Source organism: Nyctereutes procyonoides, unplaced genomic scaffold, assembly GCF_905146905.1.
Source record: "Nyctereutes procyonoides isolate TBG_1078 unplaced genomic scaffold, NYPRO_anot_genome, whole genome shotgun sequence".
NCBI lineage: Eukaryota > Metazoa > Chordata > Mammalia > Carnivora > Canidae > Nyctereutes > Nyctereutes procyonoides.
The window spans coordinates 56,570,201-56,593,729 of NW_026575133.1; the positions used below are offsets into that span (position 1 = coordinate 56,570,201).

General features: G+C 34.7%; 1 protein-coding gene across 14 annotated transcripts in view; it reads left to right on the top strand.

The window, feature by feature from the left end:
- The window catches only part of HMBOX1 (homeobox containing 1), a 189,620-nt gene that overhangs the window by 111,714 nt on the left and 54,377 nt on the right, over positions 1-23,529 (top strand). For all 14 annotated transcript variants that reach the window (XM_055345988.1, XM_055345998.1, XM_055345995.1 and 11 more), the window contains exons 5-6: positions 11,559-11,669; positions 22,619-22,772. In XM_055345988.1, the coding sequence (XP_055201963.1) occupies positions 11,559-11,669; positions 22,619-22,772 (265 nt within the window). The remainder of the gene's footprint in view (positions 1-11,558; positions 11,670-22,618; positions 22,773-23,529) is intronic.

Below are 23,529 nucleotides of genomic sequence, written 5' to 3' on the forward strand. Positions count from 1 at the left end.
TCTTGTCTTATTGTTCTGGCTGGAACCTCCAGTGCTATATTGAATATAAATAGTAAGAGCAGACATCCCTGTGTTGTTCCTGATCTTAGTGGCAGAGCTTTCAGTCTTTAACCACTAAGTATGATGTCAACTGTGGATTTTTCATAGATGTCCTCTATCAAGGTAAGAAAGTTTACTTCTATTCCTAGTTTGTTCAGTGTTCTATATCACAAAAGGATGTTGGATTTTGTCAAATTCTTTTCCTGTGTCTTAAAATTATCCCATGGATTTTGTCATTTACTAATATGGTGTATTATACTGCTTGATTTTTATGTATTCAGTAAACCTAGCTTTCCTGCGGTAAATCCCATTTGGTCATGGTGTATAATCTTTTTTATATGTTGTTGGAACCAGTTTGCTAGTTATTTTGTTGATAATATTTACATTTGTACTCATAAGGGATATTGATCTATAGTTTTCTTGCAGTATCTTAGTCTGGTTTTATCCTTACAGAATGAATTGAGAAGTGTTTCCTCCTCCTTTGAGTTTGTGAAGGATTAGCATGCGTGTGTGTGTGTGTGTGTGAGTGTGTGTGTGTGAATTCTTTTTGAAATACTTGGTAGAATTTACCAGTGTAGTCATATGACTTTGTGGGGAGATTTTGACTAATTCAGTATCTTTACTTGCTGTACATCTGTTCAGATATTGTTTTTTTTTTAAATCAAATTCAGTAGGTTATTCTAAGAATCTGTCCCTTTCATGTAGGTTATATATAATTTGGCATATAGTTGTTCGTAGAATTCTGTTTTTATTTCTGTAAGGTCAATAGGAATGCCCTCTCTTTCATTCCTGATTTTAGTTTTGAGTCTTCACTCATTTGAGTCTTCTCTCATTTTGCTTGTCAACCTACCTAAAAGTTTCTAAATTTTGTTGACCTATTTCAAAGAATCAATTTATTATCTTGTTGATTTTTCTATTATATTTCTATTTTCTGCTTCATTTATTTTTTCCTTTATGTGATTTTATTTCCTTCATCTTCTTATATTGGATTTAGTTTGCTCTTTTTCCAGTTTTCTTAAGGTGCAAGCCTCGAGTATTAATTTGAGGTATTTTTTCTTTTTTCAGTAGAGACATTTACAACAAATTTCTCTCTGAGTACTTCTTTAGCTTCATCTCATATGTTTTGGAATGTTGTATGTATATGTATTTTAAAATCTCAAAGTATTTTATAATATCCCTCATAATTTCTTCTCTGACTCATTGGTTAGGACTCTGTTAATTTCCACATATTTGTGAATTTTCCAGTTTTTTCCTGTTATTGATTTATAATTCATTCTGCTGTGTTTGTAGAGCATACTTCATATGACTTAAAAATTATTGAGACTTGTTTTGTGTACTAACATCTATCTATCCTGTAAAATGTTCCATGTACACTTGAGAAGAATGTGTATTCTCTTGTTGAGTAGAATGTCTTTTAGCTGTTAGGTCTAGTTAGTTTATGATGTTCACATCTTCTGTTTCCTTATTCACCTTCTGTCTGGTTGTTTTATCTATTATTCAAAGTGGAATATTGAAGTCTCCAGCTGTTGTTTAATGTCTATTTCTTGGAACGCATGGGTGGCTCAGCAGTTGAGCGTCTACCTTGCCTCTGGAAATCCGAGATTAAGTCCCACATTGGGCTCCTGCATGGAAGCCTGCTTCTCCTCCCTTTGCCTATGTCTCTGTGTCTCCCATGAATAAATAAATAGAATCTTTTAAAAAAATTGTCTATTTCTACTTTCAATTTTGTCAATTTTTGCCTCATATATTTTGGGGCTCTTTTTTATATTTATATATTTAGTTTTATCTTACTCATGAATTAACCTAACCCTCTTGTCTCCTTACAAATTTTGTTTTTAAGTCTATTTTAGCCAAATTTTCATTTGGCTATGTTTACATGGTGTAGCTTTTGTCATACTTCTACTTTCAACCTATTTGTGTCTTTGAATCTAAAATATATCTCTTACAATGTACAGTTGGATCATGTTTTTTTTAGCCATTCTGCCAGTCCCTGTTTTCTTACTGGAGTGTTTAATCCATTTAAATTCAGTATAATTATGATGAGGTAGGATTTATATCTGTCTTTTTGTGTTGTGTCTGTTTTGTTCCCCTTATTGCTTAATTACTTCATTCTTTTGTTAAATATTTTCTAGTGTACCAGTTTAAATCTCTTGCCATTTCTTTTACTATGTGTTTTTAAGTTATTATCTTAATGGTTGCCCTGAGGATTACCATTAACTTATAATTATATAATTATAATTATATAATTTATAACAAGCTAGTGTAAACTAATAGTAACTCAATAATATAAAAAAAACTTGACTCCTTTGTGGCTTCATTCTCTCTCCCCCTGCTTTGTGCCATTATTGTCATACAAATTACATGTTATACATTGTTTGCCCATCAACTTAGGCTTATAATTATTACATTATCCAGTTTTAAATCAAATAGGGTAAAAGGAGTTATAAACAAAAAAATACATTTATATTGTTTTTTATGTTTACTTATGTCATTGCTTTTACTGGCACTCTTTATCCTTCATGTGTATTTGAATTACTATTTAGTGTCCTTTCATATCAGCTGAAGGAATTCTTAGTTTTTCTTTTGTAGGACAAGTCTGCAGACATCAGATTCTATCCAGTTTTGTTCATCTGGCAATGCCTTAATGTCTATTTCATTTTGGAAGAATAGTTTTGCTGGATATAGAGTTTTTGTTTGACATTCTTTTTTTCTCTCCTAGGACTTTGAATATATTATTTTATTGCTTTCTGAGTTCTGACAGTTTCTAACGAGAAATCAGCTATTAATCTTGAGTATTCCTTATACATAATGAGTCACTTTTCTCTTGCTGCTTTCAATTTTTCTCTTAGTCTTTGATTTTCAACAATTTATGTTTCTAGGTATGGATCTCTGAGTTTACCCTTCTTAAATACTACTGAGCTTCTTCTAGGTTAATGTTTTCTTACCAGTTTGGGAATTATTTGGCCATTGTTTTTTCATACTCTTTCTTCACTTTTCTGTTTCTCATAATAGGTCATCTCAGTCCACCTGTCTTTAGATTTACTGATATTTCTTCTGCTAGTCCACTTACGATGTTGAAACTTTTTAGTGAATTTTTCATTTCACTCTTTGTACTTCTCAACTCCAGAATTTCTATTTGATTATTTATTGTAATTCATATCTCTTTATTGATAATCTGTTTGATGAGACATTTTTCTCAGACTTTCCTTTAGTTCTTTAGACATGTTTTCTCTACTTCTTTGAATATTTTTAAAATAGCTGATTTAAATTTTTGTCTAGTAAGTCCAACATCTGGATTTCTTCAAAGACACTTATTGACGGCTTCTTTTATTATGTTTGTGTTATTCTTTCTTATTTCCTTGCATGGTTTATAAATTTTGTTTTGTTTTTCAAACTGGGCACTTTTTAAATAATATAATGCGGAAATCTGGAAATCAGATTCCTCGCCACACCCTTTGTTGTGGTTGCTGTTTGATATTGTTGCTCTTTCTTTTTTAATGACTTTCCTGAACTAATCCTATAGTCAGTATTCTTTATGGTGTGTGGCTACTGAAGTTTCTTGTTATCTTAGTTTTCAGCTAATTTTTGGACAGAGATTTCCTTAAATGCCAGGAGCCAATAAATTTGCCAGCTTTGTGAAGGGGCTTTGAATGTGCTTTGAGGCATGCCTTTAATACTCAGGTAGGTACTTCATAATTCTGCCTCTGCTTTCACTTTCTCTTTACATCATGCTTCACTTAGCCAGAGGTGAGACCTTAGGGCTTTCACAGCTCTTTCCTGTGCATGCACATTACTGTGATCATGCATGTAGACCTAGGCATGTACACAGCACTGTACATATGCCTGGTCTTTTAGATTTCCTAAAAATATGTTAGAGCTTGTCAAAGTTACTCATAGACCTCTCATTCCTCAGCTTTTTAAATATTTTGGTCAGTACCTTGTTTGCCTCAAATGTCATTGTTACCTCAATTAATATTAATGCAGTGTTAAATGATTGTCACTGATTGTTTTCAACAAACCACCTTCTTTCATTCTTTCCTTCTTGAGAAAAGGTTATTTACATGAATGAGGTCTGAATCAGGTCAAATAAGGGCAAGCCTTACAAAAGGGAGTTTCCAGGGCATTGCCAAATAGGTCAAATAATGATAGTTCTCTTTGAATGGTGTTTTGGGGAAAACCTCCAGTGACTACTTGGCCACTCCTGGTTTTCACAGTGATTGCAAGAATATTGGTTTTCTTTCTTTCTTATTTATTTGTTTGTTTGTTTATTTATTTATTTATTTATTTAATGATAGTCACAGAGAGAGAGAGGCAGAGACACAGGCAGAGGGAGAAGCAGGCTCCATGCACCAGGAGCCTGATGTGGGACTCGATCCAAAGGCAGGCGCCAAACCGCTGCGCCACCCAGGGATCCCAGAATATTAGTTTTCAAGTCTACTGTGATGAAGGGAATAAGTGTAGGTCTGGTTAAAAAGTCATACAACTGGTCTTACTAAAATTTAGCTTTTTTTCTTGAATAAGGACTCCTTGGATTGTTGCAAACCTTTGGTTAAGTTCCAGAGTTCTGGAAAAGTTGATTGACAATTTTACCAGTATTTTTATAGTAGAGCCTCTTTTGCTGTTGTTGCTTTTATAGAGGACTTGCTTTTCAGAGGTCCTTACTCGGCCATTCCCACTGACATCACTATAGTTTAACAGAGTTTGAAGGAAAGGCTCTTCCCCTCCAAGTTATTTCCCTTGTAGTGTTGTTCTCAAAAAATAAACATAGAAGACAAACATAAGCATACAAGGACTGGGAGTACAACACCAATAAACCTGTATTGATAAAAACTTCTTAATGGAGAAATCTTACCAACCAAAAATTAAATTGAAAACATAGAATTTAGGACTTAACTGGAAAGGGACAGAAGGACATTTTAGGGAGCATGAAAATAATGGTCACATGTGCACACATATGTCAAAAGCCATTGAAATATATATATTTAAGAGCAGTGTCCTTTAGGTAAGATATATTTCAGTTAAAAACAAAAAAAAATGTACTGTATGGTACATCTTGAATCCGTTTGAATCTAGAACTATGAATAAACAACTATGGGAATTATGAATCCAGAACAGAACGTAAACATTGACTATGCAAAGATATCTTCCAAATATCAGGAGCTAGTGTATAGGCCAGGGAGAAATACGGGGAAAATATAGTATCTGTGTATGTATTAGTTATCTATTGCTGAATAAGAGATAACATTAGGTCTTAACAACTTGGAACCTAAACCTTTATTATCTCAGTTTCTGTGAGTCAGGAATCCAAAAGCAGCTTAGACGGGTCATTCTGGTTTGGGGTCTTAGGAGGTTGTAGTCACTAGGAGACTTAACTAAAACCAGAGGACTCATGTCCAAGATGCTTCACTTGTATGGTTCTCAGTAGAATGCCTAGGTTACTTGCCATATGAGCTTCTCCATAGGTCAGGTTGAGTGGGCTCACAGCATGACAACTAGCTTCCCTTAGAACCAACCATCAGAGCAGGACAGAAGCTATGTGTTGTTCATAACCTAATATCAGAAGTCACAGACTGTCGTTTCTGCCATATTCTGTTGGTGCACAAACCAACCATCAAGCAGGGTTGAAGGAGATGACAAAGAGGATCATTAAGGGTCATCTTAAAGCCTGGCCACCACTACTTGCTAATTTCCTCAGCTTTTTAAGCCAGGAGCCATTACATATTGCCCAGAAGTTAGAAAGTAATGCTTCCAACCTCCTGATGTTTTTGTAAAATCCTTTTCCTTGCTTTAATGCATTCCTTTAGGTACCTTACTTGCCTTTAAAAAGCATTTACTAAACCTGAGTACATCTTTTATTTCCACTGTACTTTATTAAAAAATTTTTTTCTCCATCCAAATCATATTGGATTTTATATCTTAAAATTCTGTATATAGTATGTCATACAGTATGCATATGTCCACCTTTACTAATTATTTCTGCCTACCCAGGGTCTACATATGCTTGGAATGATCTTGTCATGAGTGTGGTTATTTCTAAGTAGTAAGAATTTGGATATATGTGTGTTTTTATTAGCTTTCCTCTTAATTTTTTCTTTCCTCTGAATTGCTTATAATTTTTTTTAATAATGAGCATGCATTACAAAAAGTCAGACTTTCAAAATAAGTTTTTTAGTATTCAGTAATCATGAGAATGTATAGAGACAGTCTCATCACTATTGGTTAGAATATAATATTTGGTACAACCTTTTTTGGGGGCAATCTGGTATTTGTCACAAACTTCAGTGCCCGTATGCTTTGAATAAAAAATTCCATTCTTGTGAATCAGTCCTAAAATAACCATTCATATATACAGAGATATACATGGAGTGTTTATTGCATCATCATTTATAATAGTAAACCATTAGCAACAACTGGAATGTTTAATAATAGGTAAATATGTAAGTGGATTTTGGTGTAGAATACTATATCATCATTAGAATGATGAAGATTCATTATGTACTGCATAAGAAAATTCCAGTTATGTGAGAAACATTGTTATGTATAGAATAACTCCAAATATGTGTTTAAAAAAACTTAGATGTATATGTATGTTCATGTTTGTGTCTTAAGTGTGCAGGAAAGAATCGGGAAGGATTCACACCAAATAAAACTCTAGGATAGGAAATAAGAGAAAAGTTGGGATGGAGGATGGATTTTTTTTCTGCATGTTTATGGATTATTTCTATGGAGAATGTGTTTTAACGTAAAATTTTGAGATATAACTAGTTGCACTGTAAAAGGTAAATTGTAGAGATGACTGCAGTTCTCAAGTAGAAAACTGCTGAAGAATCATATTTTACTTTTTCAATTGTGAAATGATCCTGTAATTAAAAAGGATCTGATCATGAAGATTTTGTCTTTGTTTATCTTAGGTGGCTTGTTCTTTTATCAGATTTATTTCAGTTGTGTAGACAAAAGAGGCTGAGATTGCAAACATCAGGAATGAGGATTGTAGAGAACATAAAGAGAATTTTAAGAAGGGATTGGATATGGTAATCATGTGAGGATTGGAGGAAAGAGTAGAGTGGAAGATAGAATTGAGATGGGGGACATAGGAAGAAGAACAGATTTAAAGGAAGATGATATTAATTAAATTAATGATATTGGAGACTGGGAAAAATCTCAGGAAGCCATCTCGCAGATGGTTTGAAAGAACAGTCTGGTGCTCTGGAAGTCACTGGCATTTAGAATTTTAAAATCATGACTTGATAGTTGTGATGACCAAAGGAAGAGTGTATAGAATGAGAGAAGATTCTTAGAGATGGAACCCTGGGGACACTAACATGTAAGGAGCTAGCAAAGCAGCCCCTGAAGCTGACTGAAAAGTTGCACTGGACGGTTGTATCTAACATTTCAAGGGTGAAGATGATGTGATTGATTGGTCAGTAGTGACACATTGCACAGGAAGCAGAAAACATTTAAAATTGTAGTATTAGGGATTTGTGCCAGAATGGGTTGTAGTAGAGAGCCCTCTAGTGGAAGGGAGCATGGCATTTGAGGAACTGGAAGGAGCATGATGAAACTAAAGCTCAGAAAAGAATGTAAATGAGACTGATATTTTTCGTCTTTTGAATGCAGTGTGACCAGTCACTTTCTTATTGGAAAGAAATTAATGGGGAGTTAGTTTTAGTATCTCAGTGTAAGAGAGTTATGAGAATTATATGTGAATTTTTCTTCTTCCCTGTGAAAGGTGGAGAAGAGGTTTTGAAGAGCTAAAACATGGAGAATGACTTTTTTCTTTTTTCATCAGTGGGGGGAGGGAGGGGAGTGAGGGAATTTTTCTCCCAAGGAGAAGTACCAAAGCAGACAGAAAAGAAAAGCAAGTCCTTTTGACACCTAGATCAACTAAAGTTCCAAAGGCTTGAACTAGCTACAGAAGGATGAGTGTTAAAGGAACCTTATCAGCAAGCTGCTAATTTAGAAAAATCACTCCAAAGTGTGTTGTTGTACATATTTAGTTTTTATATGACTCTTCTGGAAAAAACTACTTTATTACTTTATTTTCTGTATATATTATATGAAAATTAATACTAAATTTACAGGGAAGACATTCTTTATTTCCTCCTCATACAAAAGACTAGATAGGAAGATATTCTTTATTACATTTTTTTCCATTTGTTTTATCAGATTGGTTACGTATGGAGAAAGTTGTGGAACAACCTATGTTAATAGTTAACATTGCTTACCTCAGGAGATTGGCAAGAGAAGGCTGAAAGTAACTTCTTTTGGCACATATCTGTTGTTTAACTTCATTACAGTGTTTTTAAAACAACCAATAAAGCATGTAGTGTTTATAGGGAAGGACTAAAAATAAAATAAATTAATACTTATTTGTGGGAAGATTAAGAAAATAATATAAAGGTATGCAATGTAGAAAGAATCTGCCACTCCAAATTCCTATTTTGTATCTTTGGCTATGTAAAAATGTATTTATAAAACTGTATACTTTTTCATTTGTATCATGGTCATCCACATATTGATACATACCAACTGAATTTTTTAAACACTGCATAGAATTTTGAAAACTTTTTGGGGAAACTTTTTTTTGATTGAAATATATATAAAGTGTCCAAGTTTAATTACTTTTACAAAGTAAAGACATGTATAATTACCATCAAGATCAGAATCACTAATGATGCTGGGGCACCTGAGTAGCTCAGTAGGTTGGGCATTTGCCTTCAGCTCAGGTCATGATCCTGGGGGTCCTGGGATGGAGCCCCTCATCCGCTGTCAGGCTCCCTGCTCAGCGGGAGTCTGCTTCTCCCTCTCCCTCAGCTCTTCCCCCTGTTCTTGTGTGTATGCTCTCTCTCTCTCAAATAAACAAATAAATACTTTTTTAAAAATAAAAGACCAGTTAACAATGCCAATCACTACATAACCCCTTTTCATAACACCTCCCAGTTAATTATAATTAACCCCCTTCCCATTAATATAGATAAGTTTTATTTGTTTTTTTAACTGTATATAAATTGAGTAATACGGTTGTGGGTGGCTTTTTTATGTGTATGTCTGACCTTTTATTTGGCCTTTATTATTTTTGTGAAAATTTTTTACACGGTTTCATGTAGCAGTCCGTGGTTTATCCTTTTTCTATTTGGTATGGTACTCTTTAGTAGAATGCATAAATCATGATTTCTATGTATTCTGTTGATAGATGTTTGAGTTGTTTCTGATTGGGGATTATTATGAGTAATGCTCACATAATAAGCCTGTATGTGTACAAGATGTATATGCCTTGTGCCCATGTTTCTGTTGAGTATGTACAAATTTCTGTGCTATATCAAGGAAAGAAATTGTTAGGTCATACAGTATGCATATTTTCACCTTTAGTAGATACTGCCCAGGTGTTTCTCAAAGTGGCCCTGACATCTAACTTTTGTCAGCAGTGTGACAGTTTCATAGACTCTATGTCCTTGCCAACACTTGGTATTGATGGCTTTTTGTTTATTTGATTTGTTTTTGTGTTAGTGTTTGGTTTTAATGGCTGTCTTAGAACATTTTAAAAGTCTGCCCAGTATTTTATTATGGGAATGGACCATAATTTAACTCTTTTTGATGAGCTTTCGCCCTCTTCCTCTACTACAGCACAGCCAGAACCTGGACAGCTCCAATATCCAGTGGGCTCTGTGACTTGTGTGCAGAAGATTCAATACTGAAAGTTTCTGAATCTTTGTATATTCTTTTTTTTCTTAAGAGATTTTTCTCATATTTCCTATTTTTGAGTAGTATGGTACCAATATGAAGAATCCATATAAAATAGTTTCATTTTATGACATGAAAACCATGTTTTATTTTATGGTGGTAAATGATTGTTTTTTTCACCCTTGTTTAAAAGTAAGGTCAAAAGGGATGCCTGGGTGGCTCAGTGGTTGAGCCTTTGATTCAGGGCATGATCCCAGAGTCCTGGAATCAAGTCTTGCATCAGGCTCCCTGTGAGGAGCCTGCTTCTCCCTCTATGTCTCTGCATCTCTGTGTCTCTCAGGAATAAATAAAATCTTAAAAAACAAAAAAAAAAGTAAGGTAAAAAGTAGAATAAAGTCTGAAACTAGACTCTTGGTGAAAGCATTGCTAAATGGCTAATTTAATTATATGGAATAATTTGCATTCTCTTAGAACAAGCATACAGTGCTAGCTGCTAACACCTGCATCTCATTGAATTGTAGTCCACTGGAAAACTACTGTGTGAATTACTTGAGAATGTCATCACCTAGGTTTTGGAAAACTGTTTGACTTTCATCTTTTGAAAGTGAAAGTTATTTCCAGTCAGAAAAACTTGCTTGAAAAACTCCAACCTTTCTTTTAACAATTCTCCTCTCCTCAATTTCCTCAAATTGTCTTGTAACATAGGTTTTTAAGGTATGAAACTCTGGGGGCTTGCTTTTAATGAATTCAGTGTGATCACCAGCCCTCCTCTTTCTTTCATGTTAGGAGGTGTGTTATTTCATGATAACCATTCTTCCTGTTGTGCATTATATAGCTTTAAATGAGTGTTGGCACAGGTGGCATTCAGTACCATCCAGTTACCATAAGTAATTCCTTGGGAGAATTTAGTTACTGTTAACCCTCTATGATAGCTGAACAGTCTTTTGCAAAGTACCTCGGGTATGTGAGACAGTTTTATTTTCCCTATTACTCTTTGCTTTTGCCAGTTGTATGTTGAATTACTCATTTTTTTGTATAGCTATAATGACCAGAAGAAGCATGTGATTCTCATACTAGTAAGTTTTAGTCATGGTTTTTTACTTTCAAATGTGGAGGTTTTTCACATTTCTAATTAATTGCTGTCAAGAACTTCTTAGAGGTAGCTGAAAACTACTGCTTTATATTCTGTTCAGTTTTTTTTTTAATAAGTTTGTGTCTTAGAAGAATGTCTTTACCTCTTGAGATTTCTTAATAGGTCGTATTGTAGCATAACTCTAAAATTCTTCCAGTTCTTTGTTACCTGTGGTAATAGTAAGGAGTCTGAAAATGCCTACATGAATTAACAAATAAGCTAGAAACCTTATTGAAGAAGCTATTTTCAATGACCTCTCCTTTCTCAGTCCCTAAATCTTTTTTCTCAGTATTGATAATGAATAGCTAAACTTGCTGGCTTGATTTTTTTTTTCCTTCTTCTTGTATCTGGTAAAAGTTCTAATATTCTAATATTCTCAACCAGGATTGGGCTTCAGGTGGTGGTAGTAGTAGGAGTACAAATCTAATCAGCTTCCAACATACAACTAGTAAGAATCTCTTTATCTCACATGAACTTAGCTTATAGATTAATTTTAGAGACCACTTTCAAGTCTTGTTTAATAAAATGCTTTGATGTCTAGTAGATAATTTCTGAATATATTCTAGCCAGTGCAGTCATTTACAAAAAAGTTCAATATTAGAGAGTTTGCTCATGGTGCTTTGTTATATAGAGTGACTCAGAGAATAAAGCACGCAGTAACCTAGAACCAACAGTGCCCTCACAGCTGTTTCTCTCTCTGCCATAGGTATCAGCCAGAGCCGGATCTCTCACTGGCTGTTGCAGCAGGGATCAGACCTGAGTGAACAGAAGAAAAGAGCATTTTACCGATGGTATCAACTTGAGAAGACAAACCCTGGTAAATATCATTTCTTCATTTTATTGCATCTGAAACAAGACAAATGTAGTTAATTACTTTATTAAATCTATGTGCTGACTGGTCTTCACTAAGGTGATTTCATACTTTACTGTTGTTCCTTTTTCCCTGAGAGCACTCCTGTCTACAGCCACATCACCCTGAATGTACTCCGTCTCATCCAAAGAACATTGACTGTAAAACCTAAACCCTGACAATACCATTTTTTAACTTAGTGTCTAATACTATCTAGTCATGTTCACTCCTTCCTCCAAGGCACCTCTTTGTTTCCAGGTTGTATGCTATTTTTAACGATAGTTTCAAAGACAGGTCATGATTGTCAGTGGCTTCTTTCTATTTTTCGACTAAAGGTACACACATAAAGATTCCATATCTTTTTTGGGGGTGGGGTAAATGTTATTTTAGTTAGTAATGTAAAATTCATACTTTTATTTGGTTATTGCTATACTGTGTCCAGTGATCTCTGCTAATGATTTTTTGTTCCTAATTACCTGGGTGATAAGCATGTTTTCGGACTTTAGAGTGAAGCTGCTCTCATGACTTTGGAAGCAGCAATAGGTTGAAAAGTAGAATGAAATGTGAAGGAAAAAGATCACTGAAACCTTTATGTCTGGAGGCACCTGGGTGGCTCCTTGGTTGAGTGCCTGCCGTTGCCTCAGGTCATGATCCAGGGGTCCTGGGATCGAGTGCCGCATCAAGCTCCCTGTAGAGAACCTGCTTCTCCTTCTGCCTACGTCTCTGCCTCTCTCTGTGTGTGTCTCTCATGAATAAATACAATCTTTATAAAAAACAAAAATAAAACTTTTATGTCTGAAGTTGCCAGGAATAGGCAAGACCTATTGTAGGATACTTTTAACAAATGGTATATAAAGTCTGAAGTTATATGGCAGCCTGTCTTAATCTATACATTATGCAGACTGGTGGCAATGAGCGTGATCTCAAGTTTAGCCTTTTGTAATACTATATAGCATTAAAGCCTTTGCTTACTATAGATTAAATCATCAGTTGGAATATTGCATATTGAAGACTTAACTATTAATAGCATTGACTCTGAGGTAGAAATAATATTAGAGAAACGTGTGTGGTAAGATTTTTTTTTTTTTTAAAAAAGATCACATTCCTGGTCTGAAAGGCCCAGACAGGACAAAACAGAACAGACATATATCAGCCTCTCTACAATGAAATTTTTATTTACCCTGCCCCCCACTTTCTATTTTGAAATGTTTCAGATGTATGGAAAAGTTCAAAGACCAGCAGAGTGAACACCTGTTTACTTTCTTCTTAGATACAATAGTTATTAACATTCTGCTATATTTGCCTTATCCCTAGAAAATAAATAAATTTAAATATGTACATATATGCATGTATACGCATCTCTTTCTCTTTAGCATTCATAATTGTAGTCCATTACCATAGTCCTGCATAACCACAGTCCGTTACCATATCTAAGAAAACTAATAATAATTCCATAATATCATCTAACATCTAGTTTATATTCATATTTCTCTAATTGTTACAAGTATGTCTTTTTCTTATTAAATAGTATCTGATTTAGATTGACAAATTGGAATTTGTTGTTATGTCTTTTTAGACTCTTAAATCTAGTCACTCAAACTTTTTTTCCATAACAAACCTGTTAAACCATCTAATCTTACAGAATGTCCCATATTCTAGATTTTTCTGTTTCTTCTTAGTGTCAGTTAATTTACTCCTCTATAGCCCCTGTATTTGCTGTAAACTAGAAGTTAGGTTTAGAGGCTTGATTAGATTCAGGTTAAACATTTTTGGCAAGAATACTTCATAGATTATTTAGAGAGGGCATGTAGTAATGTCTACAGTGTACTCTGAAATGCATCAAAATAAAATGGATAAGGAGATGGATAATGTGATAAAGTAAGTAAGTAAAATATATGACTTGAGTATAGATTTTCATCATAAAATTCTTTCATTGTTGGCTGTATGTTTGAAAATTTTCACAATAAAACATTGGAGCAAAATGCTTTGTCGGTAACATTTACCTCATATATCAAGATGCATGTAATGTTAGGTTGTAGCACTGTTCATATGCTAAGTTTGGGCATTTGTTAAAATAATGACCACCAGATCTTGTCTTTGTAGTTTGTAAATAATCCATAGGATGTCATTTAGCCACTGGATGGATAGCCTCTTTGACATCAACCTTTTGTCAGTGGTCTTAGCATCCAATGATGATTATTACCTAAATGAGTTATTCCAGTAGGGATTGCAAAATGATGATGATCTTATTTAAATCAGCTAGCAATTTTTTCTGCAAAGAACTTTCATTTTTAGGTATTCTTCTAATGATAGCTAGATATGTAAGCAAATCTCTCAAAATAATGACTCTTTTGTTGCTGCTATTGGCTAAATGTTCTAAAGCAGCACAATTCAGTGGAAATATAATACAAATAACATGTAATTTAAAATTATCTAGTAGCTACTTTAAAAAGTAAGAGATAGCTAAAATTAATTTTAATAATATATTTTATTTAGAAAATATGTATTAACACTTCAACATTTAATCAATACTTTAAAAAAGTACTGAGGCTTCTTTTTCTCTCTCTCTTTTTTTTTAAGTAAATTCCACACCTAGTGTGGAACCCAATGCAAGGCTTGAACTCAACCAAGAGATCAAGACCTGAGCTGAAATCAAAATCAAGAGTCAGATGCTTAACCGACTTAGCCATTCAGGCACCCATCTTTCTTTCTTCTTCCCTTCCTCCTTTCCTTCCTCCCTTCTTCCTTTCCTTCCTCCCTCCCTCCAGTTCCTTTGTTTCCCTCCCTCTCTCTTTCTTTTCCTCCCTTCAGTTCCCTCCCTTCCTTCCCTCTCTGCTTCCCTTCCTTCCTCTTCCTTTTTGTACTGATTTTTGAAATTCAGTGTGTATTTTACACTTGAAGTATATACCATTTCCAGTCAGCCACATTTCAGGTGCATTACAATGACCACATGTGGCTACCAAATTGGATAGTCTTAAGATAAATCATACTTGAAGCAACACTTCAAATGCAGCTCTAAGCAGTCTTCCCAAAGACCTCAATCCTCCCATGACTTGCACACAGCAAAGCAAATCAGATGGTGAGTGACAAAAACTTGGCAGTTGGTCTGCTTAATAGAGTAGCTTAGGCTGATAACAAATGTTTGATTAGGTAAATAAGGAACTGTTACCTAGGGGTTTCATAAATGTGGTCACATTTCAGCAGTTGACTGCCAGGGGAGGAACACCAAAGGGATTGTCAACATGTTCAAAAATGTATAAGACAGAACAGTGAAGACTTTGGAGGACAAACATTAGTCAACTGTGTCAGGCAATCAGCTTCCATAAGAGAAGGGATTTTTGTCTCTTGGATTTGGCACTTAGAACAGTGCCTTGATATAATCTAATCACAGTTGGTGAAGCTAAATTCCCATCCCATACTGAGATTTCACGTCTGGGCTCCAATCCCAGGCAGGGACCAGGATACCAGGAAAATGAATTCACCAGAAAGAGGAAGAGGACTAAGGTGCAGCTATCAGGCCCCCACAACTGACCTGATAGCACTGCCAACTGCAGAATACCGCTATTGGAATCCCATTTTTAGCACTGGGGTGGTATAATGTTTTTCTGAAGCTGTTTTATTAAAAGATTATCTTTTTGATTTTGATCTTATTTTTTTACTTCAGTCTGTCTTGAACCAGAGTTAGGCTAAACCATCATCAGGAAATTGGAATGAAGGTGAAACTAGGGCATTGAAACAGGAAAATAGGAAAGGACTAACAGCATTCATCCAGCTGTTGATAAGGAATAGCTTTCTTTAAGGAGACAATACCTCTTTTTTTTAAAAGATTTTATTTATTTATTCATGAAAGACACAGAGAAAGGCAGAGACTTAGGCAGAGGGAGAAGCAGGCTCCAGGCAGGGAGCCCGACGTGGGACTCGATCCTGAGACCGCGGATCATGCCCTGAGCCAGGGGCAGACGCTCAACTCCTGAGCCACCCAGGCATCCCAGTACCTCCTTTTAAGAATAAGTTTCCTAGGGGTGCCTGGGCTAGCTCAGTTGGCAAAGCATGTAACTCTTAATCTGGATTTGAGCCCCATATTGGGTGTACAGTTTCTTTAAAATAAATTTTAAAAAGAAAGAATAAGTTCCCCTAATTATGTGCATTTGCTTTTTAATGAAGTTGTATTACTGATTTCTCCTCATTAAAGGACTTTCTGGTTTTTATTTGAAAACCAAATCCATACAGGTTTTGTAGGACAGAATTTAAAGTTAACAGAAGAGAAGAGGATAAGTTTGTGATTGTCATTTGATAGTTTTCATAGCATCAACAGTAGTCAGATGTTACCAATTAAAATTTAATATTTAGAAGTTATTCTTTGCATTTTTACCTTTATTGTAAGACCTAATATGATGGAATTCTTTCTAGGTGAATGCACCTTTGTTGATTTTAAAATAACCTTTGATTATAACTAAAGAATCATATTGTTTCTTCTCCATGGACACCTGAAATGACTATTCTGTTTGGATAAGATGAACTAAAATTATGTTAGCACCTAAAAAGAGCTTATTCACTATCTGGTCATTAAGTGTTTATAGTATATAAGAATCTTCTTTGCAGCTCATTGCAGAGGTGATTGGAATCTACCTAAATATCTCTCAGTCATGAACTGGTTAAATAAATGGTATATCTGTACAATGGAATAGTATGAAGGCTATATAGCTATTTTTTTTAAAGGAGGGCTTTATTTGAATTGAATTTATATGTGGTAATATCAAATTCATAAGTAAATAAAGTAAGGTGCAAAACAATAGATACAGAATACTGTCTATATATAGAGGGAATACATACACATACATACATGCTTATATAAACATAGAACACTTCTAGCCGGCTGTATTTAGAACTAAAGAAGGCTCTATAGAGCTCTGAGAGACTGGAAATACAGGATGGCAGGGAGACTGTTAACTATATAACATTTTTTGTCTTTATAAATTTTGTACTTGTACTATATATTCAAAAGGTACATACAAAATTTCATGAAAAGGTGAGAGAGGAAAAAAGGCAAGAAGGAAAGGAGAGAAGGAGAAAGGCAAAAAAAGAAATTAATCTGCCTTGTTAACAGCTTTCAAGATATAAAAAACTGAAGAACCTAGGTTCACATAGTCCAGACCTGCTTATTGATAGGAAGTTCTTTTATTTCACAAATTTTACTTGCTCATCCGAATAAATGTAAATGGTGCTGTCCCATTGCATATATTCTGGGGAAAAATGCAAAATTAAGAAAAATCACAAAATGAAAAAGTGACTTTTTGTTCTTTTCTGTAAATGTAAGCATTTAGAAAATAAATTAAAAATGTTTGTACATTCTGTGCCTCTATTTTTAGACTCAGTGCATTTCTCTTTGTATACCTTGATTGGAGTTCTCTTTTTCAGCCTCTTTACTCTGGGTCCATTTGGATACGTGGTTGTTTTTTTTTTTTTCCCTAGTCTCTTTCTAAGTGAACTCAGCAAGGAAAATAATAATAGAGTGGATATTTATGTCATTTTTACTGATAACCCAATAGTTAGATATATTGTAGTCCTCTAATAAACAGACCATCATTAGAATTTCCCAGCATATCCCAAAGCCTGCCAAGGAGTATGAATAAAATAGACTGATGGAAACTGATCAAATGCATTTTATCTTGTTTCTTATGAAAACATTTACAAGAAAATGCCTATTTTTTAAAAGAAGTGGGTACTAAATTCAGTATGGTTGACATCAAAAACCCCTTTATTTAATCAAATTAGGCTCAGCAGTCTTTTTCCTTGTCTAATTTAAACATTGCTATAACAGACAGAGTTTGCTGAGTTCCTCTTGGCTCATGGCACAGATTTTGCCTATTTCTAAATTAAACAAATAAAGTTTGCCAGGAGGCTCATGCAGCAAGCACATGAAGTAAATTTGGAGATCAGAAGTAATGCCTCCTCCCTTCACTATTGCAGAGTGTCAGTGCCTCAGGAAAATCGTGTGTGACATAGGGGACAATGAGAAATTACTTTTGGAGAAGGTAGCTTCTATGAACAGGATAGTAATGACATGCTTATAGTCATATTTTATTAGTTGACTGGCAAAGGCTCACTCAGAAGTAAATCTGATAAGAAAATTATCATATATACAAAGGGAACATTTATCAAAATTTAGAAATCTATCAGCAAATTAGGGAAAGACTTTTTTCCTCTTGGGTTTAGAGTTGCTAGATAAATGTGCAAAATCTTAATGAGAGCCCAGATACAAGAAGGGAAAAAATGTTTCTGTAAAGAAAATAGATAACAAATTTCCTGTAAAAAAAAAAAAAAAAAAAAAAGTGGGTTTTTTAGCCAATCCAGAACTCCCATATTTTACTTCAGAGAGATTTAAAGCCTGCATTCTAGTATCTTTGTATTTTTCTGTCAGAGTCTATAATTTTGGACCCATTCTTGGGTTATTCATTGCTCTCCATCCGCTTTGACTAAAGCAAGATTAACTAAGGTTTCTAGAACAAATCTGTGTTTATTGGAGTGTTTCCAGAATGCTGCTTGTGCTATTTTTAAATACTGCTACATTGAAAAAGAAAAAGGAGCAAGAGAAAAACTTCAGAAGTAATACGATAATATTATGTTTCAAATTCAGTATGTTTATAAGTTTGAAATTACTGAGTTTCTACTCGTCTGTGCATAAGTTGCCTTGATTTCTTTTTAAAGTAATTTATTTCACCTAAATTCCTTTATATAGAAAAATTGGATATTATAGAACATTATAGAGAAGTTACGTGACCAATAAACACCAGTACCAAGAAAGAACCATTATTATCAGTTAGCTGATTTTCTTGAATCTCATGATTAAGATTCTTTGTATTCTTTATTTTATTTATACTCAACTAAGAAAACATGCTATAGTTATAATGTGGCCTTCTAATTACAATTTACTGACCTATTTTCTATCTTTTACCCACTGAAGTCCTGAAATTCTATTGTTTTACTAGAAGTTAGGCCTTGGATGAGAGGACCTATTGCCTTACCCAGTCTGTTTTACCTTTGTCTTGGTAAAGAGAGATAGCTGCTTGACTTCTGCCTTGAACCTTTTATCATGTCTGTTGGAACAGAATTTATATAATGTAACTTAGGTAGATTCCAGAGCCCATGTTATGTTGTAATTCCTGCTTGCATTCAGAAAAGTACCAAAACAAAGACTTTGAAACTCTCCAATCCCATATTTTCTCCTTATGCCTTAACTTTGTTAACTTTCATGCAAATGTAGGGTTATGTAAATTATGTTATGTAAATTATGTAAATTCAACATGTAAATGAATGAGTATGGCTGTGTTCCAGTAAAACTTTCTTTGAACTATGGTAGCAGGCTATAGTCTGTCGTACATTTAAGCCATGAATCTCTAAAGCATTGTGTGGTGACACACTTTTCCTTTTGAGGAACAAGTTAAATACTTACTTTGCATCACACACCAGAGGAAATCATTTTTGTATCTAATAAATATATCTATTAAAGGTTTAAACAATAAGAAAACTATAAAAATATTCTGAGTGATACAAAACAAACCACAAAAGAAGAGGTTGACAAATGTGACTACGTAAGATTTAAGATCAGAAAGCACACCATAGAGCAGCCCAGGTGGCTCAGCGGTTTAGCACCTGCCTTCAGCCCAGGGTGTGATCCTGGAGACCCAGGATCAAGTCCCATGTCGGGCTCCCTGCATGGAACCTGCTTCTCCCTCTGCCTGTGTCTCTGCCTCTCTCTTTCTCTCTCTCTGTGTCTCATGAATAAATAAACAAAATCTTAAAAAAAAAAAAAAGAAAAGAAAAAAGAAAGCACACCATGAAGACAAATGACAAACTGGGAAAAAAATTGCAATCTCTAGAACTAGCAATTGGTATTGTTTCAACACACCATTAAATGGACAACTCAAAAGAAAAAGACAAAAGATCATAATAGTATATTGGGGAATATGGGAAATAAACAATTAGAGATGGTTATAATATCTTATATTTGTTTTACATTATTGTGCAACAGATTGCCCTACAACTTAGCAGCTAAAAACAACAAACATTTGTTATCTCACAATTTCTGTGGGTCAGGAATCCAGTAGTGGCTTAGCTAAGATGGTTCTGCTCAGAGTTCTAATGAGGTTCTAGTTGAGCTGTCAGCAGCTGGACAGTCTGCCTCTAAGACCACTACCATGAGTGATTTGGCAGGCCTCAGTTTCCTTTCTGCCTGTTGCTCAGGGATTTCAATTCCTCTCTACCTAGGCTCCCTGAGTGTCCTTAAAACTTGGCAGCTATTTTTCCCCTGAGCAAGTGATCTAAGAGCCAGAGCTACTAAGATAAGATACTATGGTGTATTCTATAATCTAATGTCAGATATAATATATATTCACTTCTACCATATGTTTTTTGTCACACAGACTAACCTGGTGTAGTATGAGAAGGGACTACACAACAGGGTGAATACCAGTAGGCAGAGTTCCTTGAAACCACCTTGAGGGCTGACTACCACATGACTCTATTGGTACTAGGGCCTTTCTGTCAGCTGGGTTATACAGTTCTCTACATGGTGTCTGCTGTGACTGGAATACCCAGAGTGGCTTTTTTTCCTCATCTGTGGCACCTGGAGGTAGCTGAGCATCTTTCACCCCATACGGCTAGCTTGGGCTTCCTTACAATATCACAGTCTCAAGTTAGTCATACTTCTTATATGGTAACTAGTTTCCCCCCAGAACCTGTATTCCAGGAGATGTTAGAAGCTGCAAGCGTTTTATGACCTAGCCTTGAACTCTTTCCATTTTCTGTTGTCAAAACATGTCACAGGACCAGCTTAGAATTCAAGGGTATGATTACCAGGAGGTGTGACTTATTGTGAAGGGCCATCTTTGGAACCTATCCCAGAAAGTTATGCTTTGGAGAGATGATGCTGGCTTATTCTAAAGCCTGTTGACGTAATATAAATTGATCTGAATCTGTATATACTTTGAAGATAAAATTAACAAGGTTTGCTATATACTGGATATATGATACATAGGAGAAGTAGAGAGGTCAAAGATGTATCTGCAAATTTTGAGCCAAGCAATTTGAAAAATAGGGATGCCATTTACTCAGATGGAAAGGGCTGTAAGACAACAGGTTTGGAGAGGAAAATCAGGATTGGTTAAAATACTGGGCCTCTGTATAACAATGCATATAAATATGTAGCTTACATTAAGGGTGGGGGGGGTCTACAAAGAGAGATCTGAATGTAGTAAAATAGAAAAACCACCCAACATATTAATTACAATGTGTAATAATAAATAGTGTATGATTCCTCTTATGAAGAAATCAATATATATTTATTATGTGCATTATTTCCACATACTTCAACAATTCCTAACCCATCTTTCTAGGGCTATATTAAGAGTTTGTATTTTATTCCATAGGCAGTAGGAACTTTTTGAAGGCTTTTTGATCAGTGGAATGCTATGATCATAATTATACTTTGGGAAGATGAATTTAACGGTATAGAGAATGAAGGGAAACAGTGGGAGATCCCAGGACTGAACTCTATGAACACATATCAAGTTATATTTAAATTCATTGAAATAAGTCTACAGAGGTCAGAAACAATGTTGGGTTTTTTTTGTTTGTCTTTAGGGTTTTGTTTTGTTTTGTTTTTCTAGCTTCTAACGTAGAGCAAACCAAAAGAAAGATGGTGGGAGATGGTGAACTTATGAATACATGCATCATTTGCAGTTCATTGTTTTTTATTATTATTATTATTATTTATTTAGCCCGATGTGGGATTCGATCCCGGGTCTCCAGGATAGCGCCCTGGGCCAAAGGCAGGCACCAAACCGCTGCGCCACCCAGGGATCCCAGCAGTTCATTGTTTAAGAAAAGACTAGTCTAGGGCAGCCTGGGTGGCTCAGCGATTTAGCGCCACCTTCAGCCCAGGGCCTGATCCTGGAGACCTGGGATTGAGTCCCATATCAGGCTCCCTGCATAGAGCCTGCTTCTCCCTCTGGTAGTGTCTCTGCCTCTCTTTCTCTTTCTGTGTCTCTCATGAATAAATAAAATCTTTAAAAAAAAAGAAAAGAAAAGAAAAGACTAGTCTAAATTAATAAAATGTCCTAATTACATTTTTCCCCATTAGTTTTATTACATTGAAGAGGTAACAGAAACCAGTATAGCTATAACAGGTAGTAGACCTATGGAGATCTAATTTTAGTTAACTAGTAGACAAATCATATTGAATACTACCTTACTGTCTTTGATGTTATATTTGACTTTTTTTAAGAGTTTACCACAATTAGGGCTATTTTAAATTCATCTTCTATCTGCATACATTCTTTAAGGGCTCTATTTTCTCAGTAACAAGAGTACTTTGAGTGGTAACAAAAAGTTCTGATCATATAGTGTATATTGTTCGAAAGATTAAAACTATCAGGAATTTCAAGAAAGATTTTTCAGAAGATACTCTAATTATAGTCACTGGTCCAAAGACCATACTTCCCTTTTGCCCTAAAGAGATAGATTTTGGGCTTTATTTCAAAAAATTATATAAACAAAGATAAAAGACAAGTGACCCAAAAAATGACATTTTAAAATAATTATAAACTTTTTAAGGAAGAGTTTCTGTCCCTTGAATTTTTGTTTGGGTCACATTTTTCCCCCATAGTGCAATTTGCTTCAGTGCCCATAGCCTGTAGCACAGAGGCTAGGCAGTGGTTTCAAGGGAACAGTTTGCATTGGCGTGGGACAGGCACTGTGAGACGCCCAGGGGATTTTTTTTTAATGTAAATATCAAATGTATTTGGCTTGCAAGTTCCAATGGAAGGACAAAAATTTATTGTTAATTTCATGATTATATTTGTCATTGATTTTAATAACTTGCAAGATATTTGCTAAAAATGTCTTGTTTATTTCAGGGGCTACACTAAGTATGAGACCAGCCCCCATTCCAATAGAGGACCCAGAATGGAGACAAACACCTCCCCCAGTCTCTGCCACATCTGGCACCTTCCGACTACGACGAGGGAGTCGATTTACCTGGAGAAAGGAGTGCCTGGCTGTCATGGAAAGGTACACGTGTCCTTTCCCATTAGCAATCTCCCAACCTTAGCAAAGAGAGAAACTAGATAGATTGGGATAGTCTTCATTTCAGACAAGTAATTTGGAATCTAGTTTCTATCTCTAAGTATATTTTGGAGTATTTTAAATGCTGTATTACTGAAATAAGATGATCTTGTCATTGAGAATTCATTAAACTGGAGTTAACATCTATAAATATAACTTAATAGTGTTCTCAGTAATTGCAGAAACTTTGGAAGATTTTATTTAATTTAGATCTTTATATTGTATTTTGGAAACACTCTTCAAAGTTTTATTTTCATCAGAAATATTGAATATTTGTATAGGAGACCACTGAAATTTCACTTCTTTCAATCAGGAGCTTACTCCCAAAGGTTACAATACATGTTTTTATTTTGATTTGGTAATTTATCTTCTAACTGTAGCACCAGTACCTGATCCATAGTAAATCCTCAGTATGTTTTAGACTAGAATTTGACCTTAGCTTCAGCTATCCTATCTGGAATGATATAAGTTAATTAAATATGATTTTAAATGTTCAGTATATTTAAGGTGGATCCTGTAGTAAAATTATCCTTTTAGTCTCCTACCCACAAGGAATGTTTATAGAATTTTTTTTAGATGGAGAGTTTTATATTCAATAAGGTAATAATTTTCCACTAGAAAAGTATTTACTTCCTAAGATTAAATATAGAAAAAAAGATATCAGGCAAAGATAAAAACAATTGAATTTTCATATTGAGATTTC